Raw genomic sequence first — 19,131 nt, 5'->3', positions numbered from 1 at the left:
TTGCGGGTAACCCCGCGCCTCATCCTGGCGGCGTGCGCTTCTGTCAGCGCCGCACGGCTTTAATCCTCCTCTCTCCTTAATCCCCAGGTGAGCTGAGAGACGTTGGCCAGAGGAGGGTGGAAGGTGCTGGGGCGAGGCCCCGAGTGGTCCGTGAGTGACCCGAGGTGGCCCCTGACCAGAGTCTCGCCCCCACGAGAAGTTCGCCCTTGCCACAGGTTTGCCCCCACTGCAGGCTCACCCCATGTCAGCCGTTGGCCAGTGCTGGCACAGCGCTGCTAGCCTGACAGGTAGCCCCGGCTCCTGTCCGCAGGCCCCTCGCCCTGACCCCTCGCCCTGACCCTGCAGCGGTGTCGGAGGACAGCAAGATCAACGCACAGCTTTCCTACCTGAGCTGGGCTCGGCGCTGCTCGTACCCCAACGGGTGTTACAGCCTTCCGTGCAGCGCTCCCAGAAGATGGAAGAGAAAAGAAGTAAGCCTTAAAAAAAAAAAAAATGTTTCGAGCACTCATTAGGCAGATCTTGTGAGAAACTTTTCTAGGAATCAGCAGTCTTCACTGAACCTCTTTTCCTGGTCAACCAAATGAAATTTCTGTGGCAGAATGAATGGGAATGTTTTTTCAGTTATAGCATAGAAAAGATTAAGTAGCTAACCTGTAAGTAAGGTACTTTTTATCTTCTCTATGTCGTTAGCAGTGATAGTCAGAAATTCAGTATCTTCAATGTGGTCAAAGTATGCTGCCTTACTTCTCCTTAGTGTTATTACAGCGGAGAGATCTTGCTTTATCTTGCATCTGTTGAGAAGTAGATTCAGTTATTTTTTTACCTAAAAAAGCCTTCATTTTGTCCTAAATAAATTAGTTTAGTTGCAGTACTGCTGTACTGACAGCATTAATTTTAAAAAAAATTAAAAATTGTGAGCTAATAGGAAGTGGGGATTATGTAGGCTCAGCTGAATATGCTGGAAAGTATGGGTCATTTCGTGACAGCTTCATGCTTGAGGGATAGTAAGAAATGACCTAATTTCATCATGCAGCTTGTTTCATTTGTGTGTTCTGCAGCTAGGTCTTGACAAGATGTGGGATGACTTTCACTACAACACTTTCTCACACTGATACCTGCTGTGGTATTTAGCTGTATAAATTTTAAAAAACTAAGTAGCTACAACCATTTTAATTTCTCACCTGATCTCTTACTTGTCCATTCTGCACCTCTTGCAGTGCTGTGCAACTACTTTGAAGTGGAGAACCTTACCAGTTCCAGGGAGGAGAATACTGAAGGTAGTATAATTTGGATTTATGGAGGGAAAAGGGAAGGTAGTATATATTTGGCACCACTTCTGGTGTGAAAATGATAACCAGAAGACAATAGTTTTGCCTTTCATGGTGTATCTGTAAGGTGTTAGTCAGCAGCACTACAGGTCATTTATGGGAAACATGGACCCAAGTATTTTTTCCTGTAGCTAGCATAAGTAGCCCTGGCCTTGGCTGCTTGTTTCTTGCTCTAGCATCGTTCCCCTGCACAATGCTGAAAAAAGAGCTGTATTGCCACAAGGATTCTCTAAAGGAAAAAGAAAATCCTTCCAGAGATAATGGCCTCAGCCAGGTTTAGAACTATTGCCACCAGATGCCAGTCCATCCCCCGAGTCATCGCCTGGTGAGATCATTTTGAATGCTGACAAGGTAGATGCATCCTGTGTCTGTTTGTTTCCTGCTCTTCTGGCTGGGGTTGACAATAGCAGCGTTAACACTGGAGAGATTAGTGATGTGGACATCTGTCTTTTTTGAAATTAAAATTATATTATGAACTTCGATTGCAATCTTTATTTCTTCATGCAAAACCAAGTTTTTGCTGCTAGAATTTCAGGGCACTCCAGCATGAGAATTGGGGAAGCATTTCCAAGGTGAGTGAGTGGTTTTAGTACTACATGTAGTAGTATGTTTTATTTCCTTTTGGCCTATGCAAGATTATAACTGATGACCTAGAAATGAAAAACTGTGTTCTGTCACCCATCCTCTGAAGTAATCTATCTACCAGTGCTATCCAGACTTAGTAAATGTATTGAAATATCTGAAAACAGATAGGAAATAAGGACAGCAGTTTTAATCTGCAGTGCTGGAACTTCTTACTGGAATTTCTGAGTGTATATTTTTAAACATAGATATTAAATATACTTATTTCTTGGTATTTAAAGTTTGTGGTACTGTCATGCACAGCGAAAGGAAGAGAATGGCATGAGGCAGATGTTGTCTCTTGGAGCAGTAGTGTAGGTTTCCAAAGAGTTGTGGGCATTTTTTGTAATGGGACTTTGACCCTTCCGTATTTTTTTTTTTTAATTTCTGTGAATATAAAAGCTCATGAAATGTTGAGAGTTAGTGTCAAAGCAGTTGTTTTACAAGATAAAGCACTTTCAACATTGCCTGTTGATATTAAATATTATGCTCTTAGCTGCTGGTGACATAAGCAGCTGGGATTGTAGTGGCAAAGGATTGTTCCTTTCCTCATTACTGTCATGATGCTTTTGAGAGTAACCATAGAGTCTGTACTGCCATAGCATCACTTAGCTTCTGGTGTCCTGGGCAATAGAAGTCATTCTCTGCTAAATCAAAATTTAAGGAAATAATTTTTTACTAGCCTTACAAGAACGCAGTATTTCATGACTGCTGGGGAGGCGTCACCCTAGCACATTTGCCAACTGAGATTTGCTGTCTGAGAGTGGACAGTAAACCAAGTATGGTCGTAGTGGACTCTCCCTCTAGAAGTGGAGTAGGAAAACAGGTTTCATTATTCTTTTGTGCTTGATCATTGAAGAAGAGAAGAGTTAACGATGAGAGAGAGCCTGTTCTCTTTTCTGACATCTTCTGTTGACACGCTGAAACGTGTTCCCTTTTCACAGTCCTTGCCAAAGATGCACTGCTAATGTTTTAGCAAGAGCTTTCATGAATGGGCGTAGTACCTTGAAGGTAAATACATTTGAAAGAGAAGAGGTTCTGAACCAGTAGCTTAAAAAATACTTGAAACAAAATGTTCTTTATAAATATTTCTAGTGGAGGAAGGAAGCACGATGTAAGGGGCATATTATTTATTGCAACTGATATCACTTGGTGAACAAAATTTACCAAACTCCTTTTGTCTGAAAATATTTTGAACATTTTTCCCTAGAAGACATACCAGAAATACTGATGGGACAGGGTAGTCAACTTCTGTAGCTAAGGGAAGTTACAGCTATAAAAAAATTTCCAAATGTCTTTTGTCTAATAATATGCTCAGTTCATGCAGCTGAAAATACTCTCCTGTGTCACTTCTGTGAGTTTCAGTGGTGATTAATTTATAGTGGGACTGATTTGCTGGTGTTCGGAGAAAGGCTTCTACAGCACCCTTTGTAGACATGCTTGAAAAGTTACTTGAATGGACCATCAGAAGCCACTCCAGTTTGTCACTTGACTGCTGTTTCACTTTCATGATTAGGTTTAGGAATAGACCTCTAAAGATTTAAGCCTACGAAAGAAGGCAGCTGTCCTGGCTGGTTTTTCAGAAACACCTCCCAGTGAAATGTGTGGGAGCCTTTGTAAATGGAAATTTGCATTTCAGGTGATTTGAAGACATTTTGGACACAGTTGGGAGGTAGAAGAGTGGACGTCATATTTGAGCAGGTGCAAAATGTGCTGCTGTTGCTAAAGCAAAAGATCAAGAATGGAACTGCCACAAACGAAGGTTTGAAATCCTTACAAGGGTTAAGCTGGACTGCAGGGGAGCTGTCCCCTGCTTTATGTAGGGCTGTGTGATATCTGCCACAATTCAGATATGTCTGAATTTAAATTATTTAGTAGTTGGCATTTTTAAGCACTTAAAAAAATATATCTGCTTTTTAAAAAAGACTAGGAATTTCAGGTGCGTTTTGCCTGTATACTTTTTTTTAACAATGTGTGGCTCTTAAGTACATGGAACTGAAATGTTTGTTCTTGAGAAGTAATGAAATATCTGCAGTGCCTTGTGTTTTGTTTATCGCCAGAAGTTTTAGCCTTTCAAGCTGATCTAAGTGAACTGAATAGTTTTGGGGTGGGATTATAATCATATACGTATTCTTTTATGTCAGAGACATCATTATAACTTGAAACGTTAGTAGAAAAATGTGACAGCCGTGCATTTAAGGTTGTTCCCAATTGTCACAGAAATAAGTTTCCTTTATCTACCTCAAAATCGGAAGTCTGATAAGCTTGGAGCAGTACACAGGTTTCTTTTTACTGGCTTATTTAATTCAGAAAAATTATCTTTTTTTTTTAAGTCACCCATGTAAATGTAATCTATGGATCTTATTACATTTTTTGTGCAAGAAAATGTACAGTAGTGTAAGATGCTTTTAAACTGGTATAGTCGTATGGTCTGCATTGTACTGCTTGCTCTAAATTATTAGCACATTTTTTGTGCACTTGACGTCCCACATCCTCATTTTTACGACAAAACATTACAGCAGTGCATAGATAAAAGTTTAACTTGAATCCCCCGATGACACAATGAATCTGTGACATAGTTAAATTTGAGGTTTTTCTATGCTTTAATCTGTAACGATTTAAAACTAAAATATTAACATGGATTTTTCTGACATTTGTCTGCCATCTTGTAATATTTATTGCATAGGGTAGAAGGTTGAGACCGAACTGGTCTCTTCTTTGTGTTCTTACTATCTGAAGGCCATTTCCACCAATTTAGGAGTAGCATTAATTTGGTCTGCCAAGATCCAGACCTTCGTAACTGGAAGATGGCTAATCTGATGACAAAGTAAAGAGAGAAACTTAGACTGAATTGTGTTTATGTATGTTACTACCACTGGAGGCTGCTGGTTTGTGTGTGTTTGGAAACATTCCAGGAGCTTTCCAAAAGGCAGAGGATATTCAGTGCTGATTCACAACTACTAATATGAGCTGTAATTTTATTGTAGTTTGTAGATGTGTCTGTTGAGGACTGTGGTGCAAAAGGTTTCTAAGAGTATGAGTCTTGCAATGCTCTAGATTAGCATAGTGAGAAGACAAGTGTCTCTGGAGGACTTACACCTTGATTTCCCTATTATCGTTGTACCTATTATCATTACTTAAATTACACTTTCTATCTGTTTTGTTTTGGTTTTTGCATAGAATGCTGGCAGGCTTGGGCACTGGTGAATGAAGCTAATGTAGGTGATCTCTTAACCTTGACAAATGGTATGTGCATCTCGATTGTGTTTGTTTGGTATGTGGATTTAATTTGTCTTGTTTTACTCACCAGGAGCTTATTTCCCTTCGTTGAAACCAGTAAAATAGATCTGAGAAACCTGTAAGCATTACAAGGGAAAAAAACGTAATTATTAGTTTCCTCAGGTACTGGACTGTGAACTCTCACCTGGGTTTATACTTTTGTGGTTTGTGTGTATGTGTATATGGCTTGTACCAAGTGAAGAGAGTTCTAACGAGTAAGCCTTGATGAACCTGAGCTGGCTGCAAGCAGAGTCATCTTGTGTGTAATACCCTGGCATCCTTTTACCTTGAATAATGAAGAGAAATATGTATATGTGTGTGTTGTCTCTGTGCACTTTGAGAGCTACATGGAAGATTTTAATATGCCAATCACCTGGTGGTCTGTGAAAAAGGGTAAATCTTCATGATGCATTTCTGCCTCAAGTTTGTCAATGCACACCTAAGTTTTTCCCTTTTGGGGAAAGGGAAGAAGAGGGAGAGGAGGAGCAGGAGAGAAAGTGTGAGACTGTGTGCTGTGTGTCAGCTAGTCACTCACTTGCACACCTATATGCAAACACATGACTTTTGTGTAAGTTATAAAAAGCAGCTTCCTTTTTCAGTAGAGCACTTGCTAGCATGCTCTTTCTAAGCTGTAGTTCATAGCAATGCATTATTTTTAATGTGTTTTGGCAATTATCTCTTTAGTAGCTAAAATAAGTTCAAGTATAAATTGAAATGTGGATTGCTGAAGATTTTGCTTGCATTCAATTTTTTTCAGTAAGTGATGTGTTTGATGGAGATGGCATACAGGAAACCAAACCCAAATTGCAGCATCTTCTTACAGATGACACCACTGCAAACTGTCTAGAAGGTTCTAACAGGTCAGTGTATTAATAGTTTATTTCAGTTCCTTATTTGACATACTCTTTAGTGTATTTGAGAGAGATTTTAATATCTCTCTTGTGTTTCTAAATCCAATATTTTAAGCCCAGTTTTGAATCCTGCCAGTTTTCAAAGTGAAAATATTTTTAACTTGACCTACCTGGAAAACCTGAGGTTTAGAGTAGACTTGTCTAATTTACCACATGAGAACGTTGCAGAAGAAAACTGCACTGGGTTGTGAATAAAGATCCATGAGTATTACCAGGATTATCAGGATTAGGATTTAACCATTTTTGAGTTCAGTTCTCAGGCTTTCACAGACTGTGCAGATTGTCAGGTATGTGACTTAGTCTCTCTGTGTTTAGCCTCAGGTACTGATTTGGAAGATGGGGGTAAAGATATCATTCCCTTCTCTTTTCTTTTTTTTTTTTTTTTTTGATGTCTTTTCTGTGTTTTAGTATATAAGTTCTTTCTGGGCAGAAGCTATTGGCTTTTTTCTTTTTAATGCCACTGAATATGTCTTCATAAGATGTTAGGACGGTAACCACAATGCGTAGTGATTCTGTCAAACCTTTGGCCTTCTAGCAATGGGCTGTTTCTTTCCTGCACTAATAATATTGAACTACTAAAAAACTGAGCGTTTTACTGTTGGTTTTTTTTCTGTTTTATTCCAAATAGCAAAAAGGAGGAGACGGAAAAAGCAGGTTCATGGAGTAAAGAAGCATCTAGTAAAATTCAAGATTTACCTTTAAACCTGCAGTATCAGAACCACAAGTGCTCTAGCGCATGTCTTGCCAACAGAGCAGCAGGCTCCTACAAGGGTGAAAATCCTCTTAAGATACCAATCTTGTTTCACTTTCAAAGACGCCATGCAAAAGCAGACTGCCTTTCGAAGTCACTGGATGTGAATTATAAAGCTCCTTGTGGTCGAAGTCTGAGAAGCTTTCAAGATGTGCAAAATTATTTGTTTGAAACGGAGTGCAATTTCTTATTTGTTGATCACTTCTCCTTCAACACGTATGTACTGTTGGGCAGGAACACTGTAAATCCCGAACCTCTCGTGTTTGATTTTGATATTAGCCATGGAGCTGAGTCTGTGCCTGTTTCCTTCTGTAATGATCTTGACCACGCAAGATTACCGTATTTCAAATATCGGAGGGCATCGTGGCCACGTGGATATTATCTCAACAATTTCTCCAGCATGTTTGTTGATTCATGTGACTGCACGGATGGCTGCATTGATAGGTAGGTAAAAAATCTAATCCCAGACAAGTGACGCACTATGCCTCAGTAGTAGGGTGGTGGTGTAAGTGTGAAGGCGCGCAGTACCAAACAGTGCAGAACAATGAAGGACTGACGCTGCTGGAATATCTGTGGTAGTTGTCTTGTGCCATGCTCTGTGTTGACTGACACCACTGTGTCTTTGTCTTCTCCAGAACTTGGGTGCTCCTACCTGTCCAGCCTCTGTTGTAGGGAAGGAAGCGATCAACAGGTGGACTATTGTGTTCCTTTCCCTTTCTTCCCAAATTGACAGTGCTTCTCCTCCAGCTGGAGAGGGCAAGCAGATCTCTCGGTTTTGGGAAAGGAGTGAGGAAGGGAGAGTCTTGTGCCAGCAGAGGAAGGCTCATTTTCCTGGCACGCAGGGAAAGATCCTGCCTGACGACTTCTGCTGCAGCTCCTGCTGTGGGATGATATCCTAGAGATGGGATGGGACAGCCTGGAGAGATCAGATTATTTGGAACTTAGGGGGTTACTGAGGGCAGAGGAAGAAACATCCCCACTCACAACCTCTACATCCCATCCTTCCCCTTGTCTAAATACAAACTCTGAAACCCTGTGGTCACAGAACACATTTGTGTTCTGAGCAGTTCAAGTGGTGTTGCTCATTGCTCTCTTTCTAAAGCCCAGTAATTCTGGGCTACATATTACTCTGTGGGAACCTGCCACAGTTAATATATGTGAGTTTGGTGATAATTTTGTCAGCTTTCTTGAAGGATCTTTATCTTTGGCCTGATCTCTGCCTGTAGGTGTTACTCGATGTTGAATCCATTTTGTGTTATTGATAGCTAGGGCAGTTGCATGCACTGGTGTGCAGTATAATTGCCCACGACCCAACGAAAACTTGAAATCACAGCCTAGTATAATGAAGCTTCAGTAATTAAAGGTGTTTAGTTTCAGCTGAGCAGCGGGGAACAACAAGCACATAGCATACTGCTTATTTGCACTGAACTCCCCCAGGGGTTGAGATGCTTTTGATGTGCTGTTCTGGGGTTCAGGATTTGGTCCATTGCTGGCTGCACAAACATTGTGGGTCTTTGGAGTTGTCATGACATAAGGTGGTGAAGACCGGCATTGTTGCTTGAGTTGTCCACTCTGCAGCATGAAATTCGTCACTTTGTGTGGGCTAGGGTGGGAGGAAGGCAAGGAAGTAGTGGCTAACAGGCTGGGATGCTGTGCCAGAACAGGTGATTTTCATTCATTCCTTCAATCCATTTGACATTGTCCTGTTTATTATAAATTTCTGTTGTACTTCAGCTGTTTGCATGTGCCTTTTAAGGAGCTTGGCAAAAGAACGGGATTGGGGTAGAGAGAACATGATTATTGTAAAACACACATAACCAGCCAAGAGACAAAGAGAAGGGTAGGGTGCCCAAAATGGCCTTGTGGAGTTAAAGGAGGGGGAATATAGGTACATATAAAAGTGTGTATGTGTGTGTATAGTCAAATACATTTTAAATTATGTAGATTTATGTTTGATTTACACTGCCCCAAATACATTCTGAGATGTTTTCCTGTTATTTTTTAGGTCAAAATGTGCATGCCTACAGCTAACTGCAAGAGGGTGTAGTAAAATTTCTCTGTCTCCAAGTAATAAAACATGCTGTGGATACAGTTACAAAAGACTGGAGGGACCTGTTTCTAGTGGGTAAGAAAGACCAAATTATTAACTGTTAATTTTATTTGTATGCGTTTATTTTACTCCTGTGGTGTAAGTGCTACAGAGCTAAAGTAACTGCAGTTTCTAGATTACTGAAACCTTCCATTTTTGTCACAATTTTACTGATGGATCAGGATGATAAAAATAATTAATGTGACTTGAGTAATAGGAGGAAAAAAGCACTTTGTACTGCAGATACTACAATTTTCACAGCTTAGTTCAAGGTCCAAGAAGAGTGTGTAAAGTAACATAGTATGAGCTGGTCCAGGAGCTTGGGCTGTATCTGGCCCATATGCTGATTCGTTCAGGCATACCAAGGGGAGAAGGGAGAGGGGAAGGAAACCTGCCACGAGGGAAGGAGGTCTATCACAAGACCATCACAGTGTATATCAGCCAAAGAAGTGGGAAGCAGTAGCCACCCTTGGTTTTTGCCCTCTATCTTGTCCACCTGTTTGCTCTGTAGAGTCCTAAAGAAATATCAGCCAGCTGCTGTTGCCAGACTTGGTTATGTGTGACTCTTCCAAGGGTCTCCAAAGCCATCCCAGTGCTGCAGGTGTTTGCCCTTTCTCTTACTCAGCTCCCATGGATTATTATGTGGCCTGGGGAAGGTGCCAGTAACCTCAGGTGTTTAGAAGAGGATTTGTGCAAGGTAGCTTTCTGCAATAGCTGAGGGCTGAACCCACAGGCCTAAGGAGCCCCTTTTAGTCCTTTGTTGCCATGTGACGTTAGTTTATGGTTGGCATACAGAATTAAAGCTGCTAGTGAACCCAGAAACAAAAGCAAAAAAAAAAAAGCACAATTGTGAATTCTTTTAGAAATATTTCATTAAAACATAAAACTCATGACAGCCACAGTGAGGTCCAGGCAGACAGGTTATCTTTGCTAAAATCTGTTCCAGCGTAGAATGAGGTGCTTCATAGGGATTTCTGCTTCTGTGTGATTTGCTCCTATAAAATAAAAAGGTAACATTTATTTTTTCTTGTTTGCTTGTACCAAAATGTGGCTGACAGACTCTTAATGAATCAGCAAACAAGAGAGTCATGAGCTTCAGGGCACTGCTGCGTGATCAGTTTTAACCAGAATCTTTATCTTTTCAGTCAACTGCCTTCTTAGTGCTTAGGAGAGAAATTAATAATAGTAACTTTGTTTTGGTAATGCATTCTTTGATAATGTGTTTTGTTTTGCTTCTTCTTGACAGAATTTATGAGTGTAGTGTGTTGTGCAGGTGTGACAAGATGATGTGTCAAAACAGAGTTGTACAGCATGGCATTCAAGTCAGGTTGCAAGTGTTCAACACAGAGAAGAAAGGCTGGGGCGTCCGCTGCCTGGATGATATTGACAAGGGGACATTTGTTTGTACTTACTCAGGTAACAGAAGGTGATTTGTGGAAGATGTATAGCGTAATTCTCCCTCTCCTGTGGCCCATGCCCTGGTATTTTTTTGAGAACCAAACAGGGAAATACGGGGTTGGAAGAGAAGTGAGTCAATATAATCTTAACTTGCAAGATGATCAAACGGACAGAAGAACCTTGAAGAACTCTGCAATGCAATGGTGCCACACAAACAGTCAAAACATTCTGGAGCAAAGCCTATCTCAGACTGTTGATTTTTCCCTCACAGGTCTGTGCATCCTGTGCCAGGGCTAGTTTTCCTTCAGTATAGATGCATTCATATTTTGCTTTCCCAAATAATGTTCTTGTATTTTTTTAATGTAAGTTTGAGCTGCGATAGTGAGTGTGACCCATCTTACCAAACAAGCAGTTAAAAATATCCCAACTTTTCTTTTTCTTTCAGGAAGATTAATGAGCAGAGCTGAAGTTCAAGTATTGGGAGATGGTCAAAATCTGAAAGAGAAGAGTGCTGTGAATGACAGAGGTCATGGCTTTTTTTCCAAAAAAAGAAAACTTGACACTGATTGTTCAGACTCTCTGATTGAACTAGTGCAGACTGGCAAAAATTACATTCTTGAGAAGCAGGAATCTTTATCTCAGACTGTGAATAATGAAAATAAATCAACCCTGTAAGTTTACCAAAGCAAACTTAAGCATAACAAAACTAATATTCTGCTGTTCTGTCCTTTGTCAAACTTAGAGTAGAACTGAATGTCCTCAGTTGAGGGTGGGTTGTTTTTTTTCTTTCTCAACTTTTTTGTTAATTCCTGATTATTTCTTCTAGTGGGACAGAATTTTTCCTCTATATTGACTTTACTTACTGTGTGTACCACTTGGCGTTTTCTAGAAATCTAGTTCATCTCCTGGGTGTACTTGATCTATTCAGGGCATTAATCATTATGCTAATTTGAAAGACTTAATGAAAGATACTTGAGGTAAAGGATTTCGAGATACTTGATGACACTGAAGGGTTTGATAAGAAATGTCCTCTTCTTTGCTTCTAGTCTCTAAACTTCCTGGCTTTTGTAACATAACCTTCCAGCTAGGAGTCTTAACCTTTCCCATTAGGAGTCTGACAACGCCTCGCTTTTGCAGTGAATTATGCAAAAGTTCTGGTCCTTTTTTTCATTTTATAGTCAAGGTCTCATAGCCTATCAGGATTCCTAAAATAAAATTAGTGCAAAATAACCACATGGCTTTGTCAATAGCATGTTGTGGTCGTTTCAGAAGGAAGTTGGGAGCTTATTTTCTTAAACGTTATTCCTTGCTCTGCCATACTACTTTGTAAACACTTTCTTTGTACTACTCATAAACTATGGCAAATTCTTGCTTGTTTCATGGTAGAAGGTTATTGTGGATCTTTGAGAAGCACCATGAAATTGCAAATGGAAACTTTTTAAAATACCTGCTAGTGTATTCTCACGTGCATTTCAGTATCTTGGAAACCTAATGAATTCATAATTTTGTAAATTACATAATTATCAGCAATCAGTTAGATTTTACTTCTGCTAAGTGCTGTTACTAAAAATTGCAGGGAAGCACAGTTTTAAAGTTGCATTTACTGTACTGCTACCTTAAATCTTATAAATTTCCTTTCCTGAGATTAGAAATGTTTCATATGTAGACTATGTAAAAAAATGACAGACAAAAAGACTTTGTTATTCTGCCTCTTATGAAATAACAGTTCAGCTGATTTGAGAAACCTATGAGAGTGCATCAGTGTGCTAAGCCTGACATGTCATCCACCCAAACAGATTGCCTTTAAAAGGCAATGTAGTCATGTAATAATGTCACAACTTCTTGTGGTTACTGCACTTTCCGAATTTACAAAGGAAAGCCTTAAAGAGTAGTATTTGTTGCCACTATCAGTAGTCCAAAGAAATACCATTATTTTTGTGGCAAGAAAACACATCTAAGTGTTTTAAGTTGAAAATTTTCTTGAATAAGAGCTGTTACTTATTGCCAGACATTTTACAGATACTCAGATGGGGTTAGAAACTGGTGGGTTTTACTGCACTTTGAACGTAATCCAAATGATTGCGATTTTTGGTGCTTTAAATGTGTGTGCCAGATACTGGTTCCCATCCTTCCTCAACCTTCTCCTGATGTGAAGGAGTGAGATTCTTTTGTGGGAGAGTATTTTCTGTATCTGCCATATATGCCTGTCTCCCTCTCTGTCTCCTCTATCCTTTGTCCCCGCAGCACCTTCGCTTTCCTGTTTGAACGCTGCACTGTCAAAACTGTTGAAAGTGGCAGCATGACAAAAGAGAAAACTCTGTCTATAGGTCCTCTATTTTGAGATGAGCTGATATAGTAATAGTTAAGCAACAGAGAATTTGGTTCTGGGCAGGAGAACTGGGAAAGGGTGTGAAAACAACTGCTGATCTCTCAAAAAAGTATGAACAACTGGGTTTTTTCACAAATACTGTTGAGAACCTAACCTAGGTCCTCAATTATTAAAGGCAAAATAGTCACAGAACTTGGGGTAAGGCCAGACTGCAGGCTCTGGTGTAGTCTGTTCTTTATGAACTGGAGACTCTTAGAGAAACGTGTGTTGTGAGAGTTACTTATGTGTCTTTTTGTGTTTTATAATTTCCTTTTGACCTTTCTGTACAGAGTTCATCCAAGGAATTTAAGTATCACAACCACAAGAAGGCCTGGAACTAGAATAGCTGTTTTTTGTAATCAACAGCTAAAAATGGTAATACTAATAAGTGGCTTTAATAGATTCATTTTTCACTGTGCTGAATATGTATGTTAATTTTGACCTTTTCATCTTACACATTTAAATAGTTCTAGTGACCTTTTTTCATGAGATTGTGTCACACTGTGAGCTAAGCTGGTGTGCTGGAAGCTATACCCCATCCCTTCTCCATTATCAGTCCTTCAACATATTCTCTGAAACCAGCACTAACTACTCTCACAGCCTTCCCTTGTCCACCCTTCACTTACACTCCAGCCTTGAGAGTCTTAAGAAGTCATTCTTTCCTTCCACGCTGTGTTGTAACTAACTACAGGGTTAGGAGGTCAGAGCGATAATATTTTTGTGATGTCTCCCCAAAGAATGATGTAGCAGGGAGAGAAGAAAATCTCAGGAGTTGGATGCAGTTTTGTCATACAGTGGCACAGTTGGGAGAACCTGATGTCTGCAAATACATGCAAAGGAGGGAAACTGGGGTAAACTTACTCTGTAGGTTTCATTGGTTTCACTGCACTTAAGAAATGCACATCGTATTTTCATGCTAACATTTGGCAGCGCTGTCCATTCTGGAGCTCCCATAACTAAACACCTTCTTGTGGTGGGAGAAGAGAAATCCTGTCTCATCTGTTCATTTTATTGAAACTGTGTAAAAAGCATATTTGGACTTTGGTTCAGCAACTTGGACAAACACATTTAAATTCTGGTGAAATTGTTGAGACTTAAGCGCTTATTTAAATGTTTTATTGAGTGGGGAGGTCCTTCCAGGTTATTCTGAAGGATAATTTGAAATTAAGATAAATGTTGCATTGCAGTAAATGTATGAACTTTTGAAACTCAGCCATAGCCATGCATTACAATAGGTTTGAAACTTCAACCCCAGAGTCCTAAAAACCACTTGCTATCCTGTGTTGACCCAGAGTTGCATACAGCAACATATATCACAGCCTTTTCATTATCTTTTATTCTGTTTAAAGGAGATTGATACACTGGTGCACAGTGCCAGCTCAGATGAAGATAATAGTTCTCAGATTCATCAGTCAAGCAAAACAAAACTAACCAGTGGAACAAAGAAAGGAAAAGAAAGTAGGTTTGCAGAGCTATAAATACTGCACTCTTAGTACAATTGTGCCCCATCAGGTGATAGACTTAAACTGTAGAAAGTGATCTTTGGATGTGGGCAGGCCTATTCTCAAAGTAAATGATGTTGTCCACATATGCTTAGGCCATCTTAAGAGAGCTCAGCTGTATAGAAGTTATTGCTGCCTTCCATAATACAGTGCATTAAGTGGTACACAGCAGTCTTTTGCCTGCAAAGTTGACCTTGGGACATGTTGAACAGGCCTGACAGCAGCTTCTCAAATACAGCACAGTTGTGGGAAAGTCAGTCTTGCAAATCCTATTGTGTCACACCCAATACATGTTCCAGTCAACAAAAATTGAACAAGATATAATGCAGGGGTGGGGGCACCTCAAGCTGGAGGGGCAGTGTGAAGCTGATGCTATTTACCTGTGCATCTTGTTTCTGTCTTCATTACGGTTTGATTCTCTCAAGAAATCAAGTGGAGAATGATGATGAAATGCTATGTGGAAGAAATCAATCTGGAGTGGGATTTGAAAAGAACAAGAGACTAGGTCACTTGCAGGAGACGTGTGCAGGTGCTTTAGGCACCATAGCAGGAAACAGTCGTTTGTGGGAGGATTGGTGGGAGGCATGGAAAAGGGCAGCTGTGTTATAGACTTGTAAATAGCAAGAAAGCTGCCTACATTTTGGAGAACAAAGGGTGGGTGGATAAGAGTTCAGGGCCAAACAATGGAAAGTCTTTGGCTTTAAATGCATTGAAAACTAACTTCATGTCTGTTGACAGAATGCACTCAGCAGCAGAAGGAAGAACATCTGATGGAAACTGGACAGACTGTGTCTGCTGACGTGGACAGTGCAGAATGTAAAAGAAAGAGTCTCTCTCTGCAGGGTGCTGATTGTGGCAAGTCGGGTGTGCTGGATGACACGTGTGTTGTGAGGCCATCCAAAAATGTACCACTAAAAGCTGACTGCAAAGAGGAAAATCACAGGCAGTCAAAACAAGGCATGTTTTGTGAGGAGGCTGATGGTGACAGGATGCTTCTGAAGAATGCTAATGAAGAAAATATGTATGTACTGGATGCTACAAAAGAAGGAAATGTGGGTCGTTTTCTTAACGTAAGTAAAAGGTTGCATGTGTTCTCTTAGTTAGCTTGGCTTAAATAAATGACTGATGTATTTGCATAAACTAAAAGTCTTTTGTACATAAACCATATATGTGGTCGGTGCATGACAAGGCAGGCTATGTGGTGCTTCCTGCCCTCTGAAGTGGCAGAAGAGCAGACTGGGTAATGCCAGCTGTTAGTGCCTCCAGAAGATGATGCATGCTACGGACTCGCTGTAGTTTTTGGCACCACTAGGTTCCTGAGTGAAATATTCCCTAGTAATGAGTGACCTCTTTCTCCTGAATTTTTAAACAGCCTTTTTTTGGGGTCCAGAGAGCAAATGGCACATTTTGTTGAACCACAAGCCTTCTAACCCTGTTTTTTGTTTCCCAACCATTGTAAATTCTAGCTTGTGCTGATTTAGGATAAGTGTTGTGGTATTGTAGGCAGTTTCTCTACTGTTCAATCATAGGTTCAGAAAGTGATCTGTCGTACTCTGTACATACCTGCTAGTCTCTCAATTTTGACTTGACGAGAAATAGTAATGAATTGCCAAGTACCTCCAGCTAAGACAAGTGGTTCATAGACACGTCTGCATGTACTCTGCAAGTAACTTATTTCTCTTCACTGGCACGAATATGTGTCTTACAGCAAAACCCTTGCATATGTTTAAGCTGTTCTTCCTTGCAGAGGTAATATGGTGTTAAGATTAGTAGTGCAACTGGCTGAAACCTTTCTTCTGCATCCCTGGACATACACATGTTCCTACGTGCACCTGAGTGACCTTTCACATCTCATATCTCTTTGCCAGCATAGGCAATCATTTAATCTATTGCCTGCTCCCTCGCCCTGCTCCCCTGGCTGACAGCGAGACATATCTGTCATGTGCTGATTATTTGTGGTGCATCCTGAATCTAAGATGGATTCTCACCATAAATGTCTGGAGGACAACTTGATAAAAGAACTTGGGTTTTGTAGGCAAAAATACTTTCATAATATAGTGGAAGGAGTACTTTAAGGAGACATAGTTACTGCAAAAGTAAGTGGCAGTGGCATTGAGTAATAGACATTCTGTGTGGGCTGGAGAAGGGAAGGAAGAAACTGCCTTTACTAGTGACATATCTGATGCAAAATAGGTTCTTCAGCCAATGACGAGGTGTTTCACTGTTTCTAATATAAATATTCTGTTTTACAGCACAGCTGCTGCCCAAATCTCTTTGCACAGAGCGTGTTTGTAGAGACTCACAACAGAAGTTTCCCATGGGTGGCATTCTTCACAAACAGGTGAATTTTTGGAAGTTTAATGTTGTTCATTGAAGGCGCTAGGGGAAAAAGCAGTGCTTAGCTATTAGGAAATAATTATGCTAAGGAGGGGCAGATGCTTAGATCATGAAACCATAAAACTACCTTCTTATTGGTGATTTCTTACTGTGCACTGAAGACTGAAGAAATACAGCTGTTGAGTACCACTAACGAGCTTTTATTCAGTTTTGCACTGAAATGTAAAGTGGGGAAGCTTAATTTTGGTGTGTCCATTTCAGTGATAATCTTCTTCAGTGGAAAAATAGGTTTAACTCTGCATGGTCATTTTGAAAGTCGAGATTCAGTGATCTCAGTGTTGTGTCTCAAGGAATGGCCAGCAGATTTAGGTCCCATAGGGCAGGATTGGACCCTACAAAATCTTAAGGCTGAGTCACTTTGTGGGCAAAACAAGCTGGCTCCAGGCCTTTGCCTCGCAGCTGCCAAGAGAAGCCGGACTTTGTGTAGCCCTACATGTCCTGGGGAGGTGGCACTAGGATTCTGAGAGGTGAAAGCTTCCTCTGAAAGCAAAAGATATGGGTCTTCCCTTACAGAATGACAGAATCAGTGTGGTTGGAAGAGACCTCTGGGATCACCGAGTCCAACCTTTGCCCTAACACCACTGTGTCAACTAGACCATGGCACTAAGTGCCACGTCCAGTCTTTTCTTAAACACCTCCAGGGATGGGGACTCCACCACCTCCCTGGGCAGCCCATTCCAACACCTAACGACCCTTTCTGTGAAGAAATGCCTCCTGATGTCTAACCTGAACCTCCCCTGGCGCAGTATGAGACTATGTGCTCTTGTCCTGTCAAAGGACATCCTTAGTGGATGACAGAATGGGAGGTACAGAGAGCTGGTGCCAGCAAGATACAAAAAGGCGGCAGCTAAACCCAGAAAGGGAAGGATTAATTGTATGAATGAAGGTAGCTGACACACGTGACAGCAGGAGTGCTAGGTGAGAACTTACAATAGAGAGGAGAGAATTTGTTCCAGACAAACCAATGCCAGGGAAGACTGATCCTCTGTGGAGCCTTCCAACCCTGGTCCATACTGACACAGATGCCGTGGATTGTGCTGTGAGGAGGGCTTCCAAGAACTTTGAAGACAATGTTTTGGAATATGTCAGAAAAAAGCTTTTGTTTTAGCTAGAGTCTTTCTTGCTCATTAAAGAAGTGTGTAGTGGGGACTAAGGCCGGTGGAGAGAGGTAATAGTGGTCAGCAGAAGACACTTAGGGAAGAAGATGGTTGAAGGAGAGTTCCCCTGGCTGGCCCTCCTGCTTTCTGGCAATCACTTTTTAACAGCTTTTCTACGTTAAGGACTGCATCTGGATCATCGAGCTTAATTGTGTATCTTCTGTGAACTTGCCCAGTCACCTTTTTATTTGTTCCACATTTCTGGACTCAAGAACATCCTAAGACAGCGAGTCCCAGGTTGCAGTTAGGGGCTGTTTGAAAAGTCCTCGCTGTTTATTCTCAGCCTGGTAATTCACTGGATGTCCCTTACATTGGTTCCAGTGTGAAATATCAGAGAATTACTTTCTTCTTTGTAACTCATATTTGATTGTATTTTCCCTCGGTTGTCCCTCAACATCTTAGTCTCGGGTATTTAATTTGGCATTCACTTCGGGCAACAAATTTCCTACCTTAGAAATTTCTTGTCTTTCGTGTACTGTCAGAGTGGCTGGTTCATGAGGAGCTTGTGTTTAATTCTGAGTCTTAGGCTTTGTATATATAGATAGTGCAATTGCGTTAAAACATACCTTGTCAGACCAAAGATGATAGTCTTCATCACTAGTGTATCTAGAGATCTGTTCAAACCTCAGTGATGCACTGTATGTAGTAAAAATAACAAAACTGTCTGTGTTCTCACTTAGATGTATTCACTTACGTGTTTTTTCCCCTTTTTTTTTGTTTGTTTTTTGTTTCCTAGAATTTGCCTTGAAGTTAGAGCAGGTTGTTTAGACTCTGGCCCTATTGCACTGCTTGATAAATTCTTTTCTCCTGGGTGTGGGTATTTGCACTCTCCATCGCTCTGGTAGGCAAAGCAGCATGCGTGTGCTAGACTTAAATCTCTTGGTTCTCTCCCAAAAGGCTGCCTGTGTGGTGCTCCCTGCCCTGTACAGTTTTGGGGTTTGCATGTAAGTCTTTGGTGACAAATTGTAAGCATAGTTCAAACAATTGCTTTATTTCTTAGGCATGTGAAAGCTGGAACCGAACTCACGTGGGATTATGGTTATGAAGCTGGAAGCATGCCAGAGACAGAGATTTCCTGTCAGTGTGGAGTTCAGAAGTGCAGGAAAAAAACCTTATAGGCAAAACTTTCCTACTGTCAACACATCATGTACCTGGAGATTTATGTGCTGGAAGGGACTACTACACAGCGAACAGTACGCTTAAGTCTGTGGTGCTAATTACTTTCAATTAAAATGCCTTTCCCCTGATCGTTTTTTAAATTTACATTTAAATGTCACTTCTGTAGTTTACAGAATTAGAGCCGTTTGTCATAAGAACGGGGATCAACCTT

At 40.7% G+C, this 19,131-nt stretch overlaps 1 protein-coding gene across 1 annotated transcript; it reads left to right on the top strand.

Annotated features, from left to right (window-relative positions):
* The first annotated feature begins 454 nt into the window (after window positions 1–454).
* SETDB2 (SET domain, bifurcated 2) lies at window positions 455–18,919 on the top strand. Its single transcript, XM_009704364.1, has 14 exons — window positions 455–470; window positions 1,218–1,277; window positions 3,589–3,711; window positions 5,130–5,195; window positions 5,986–6,088; window positions 6,768–7,334; window positions 8,896–9,015; window positions 10,226–10,395; window positions 10,823–11,048; window positions 13,036–13,120; window positions 14,095–14,203; window positions 14,986–15,317; window positions 16,500–16,588; window positions 18,802–18,919. Exons 1-14 carry the CDS (start codon window positions 455–457, stop codon window positions 18,917–18,919), a joined length of 2,184 nt encoding a protein of 727 aa, XP_009702666.1.
* Window positions 18,920–19,131: the final 212 nt, after the last annotated feature.

Source organism: Cariama cristata, unplaced genomic scaffold (assembly GCF_000690535.1).
Source record: "Cariama cristata isolate BGI_N322 unplaced genomic scaffold, ASM69053v1 scaffold15927, whole genome shotgun sequence".
NCBI lineage: Eukaryota > Metazoa > Chordata > Aves > Cariamiformes > Cariamidae > Cariama > Cariama cristata.
Note: the sequence above shows the minus strand (reverse complement) of the source record. Positions and strands in the feature narration are given on the sequence as shown.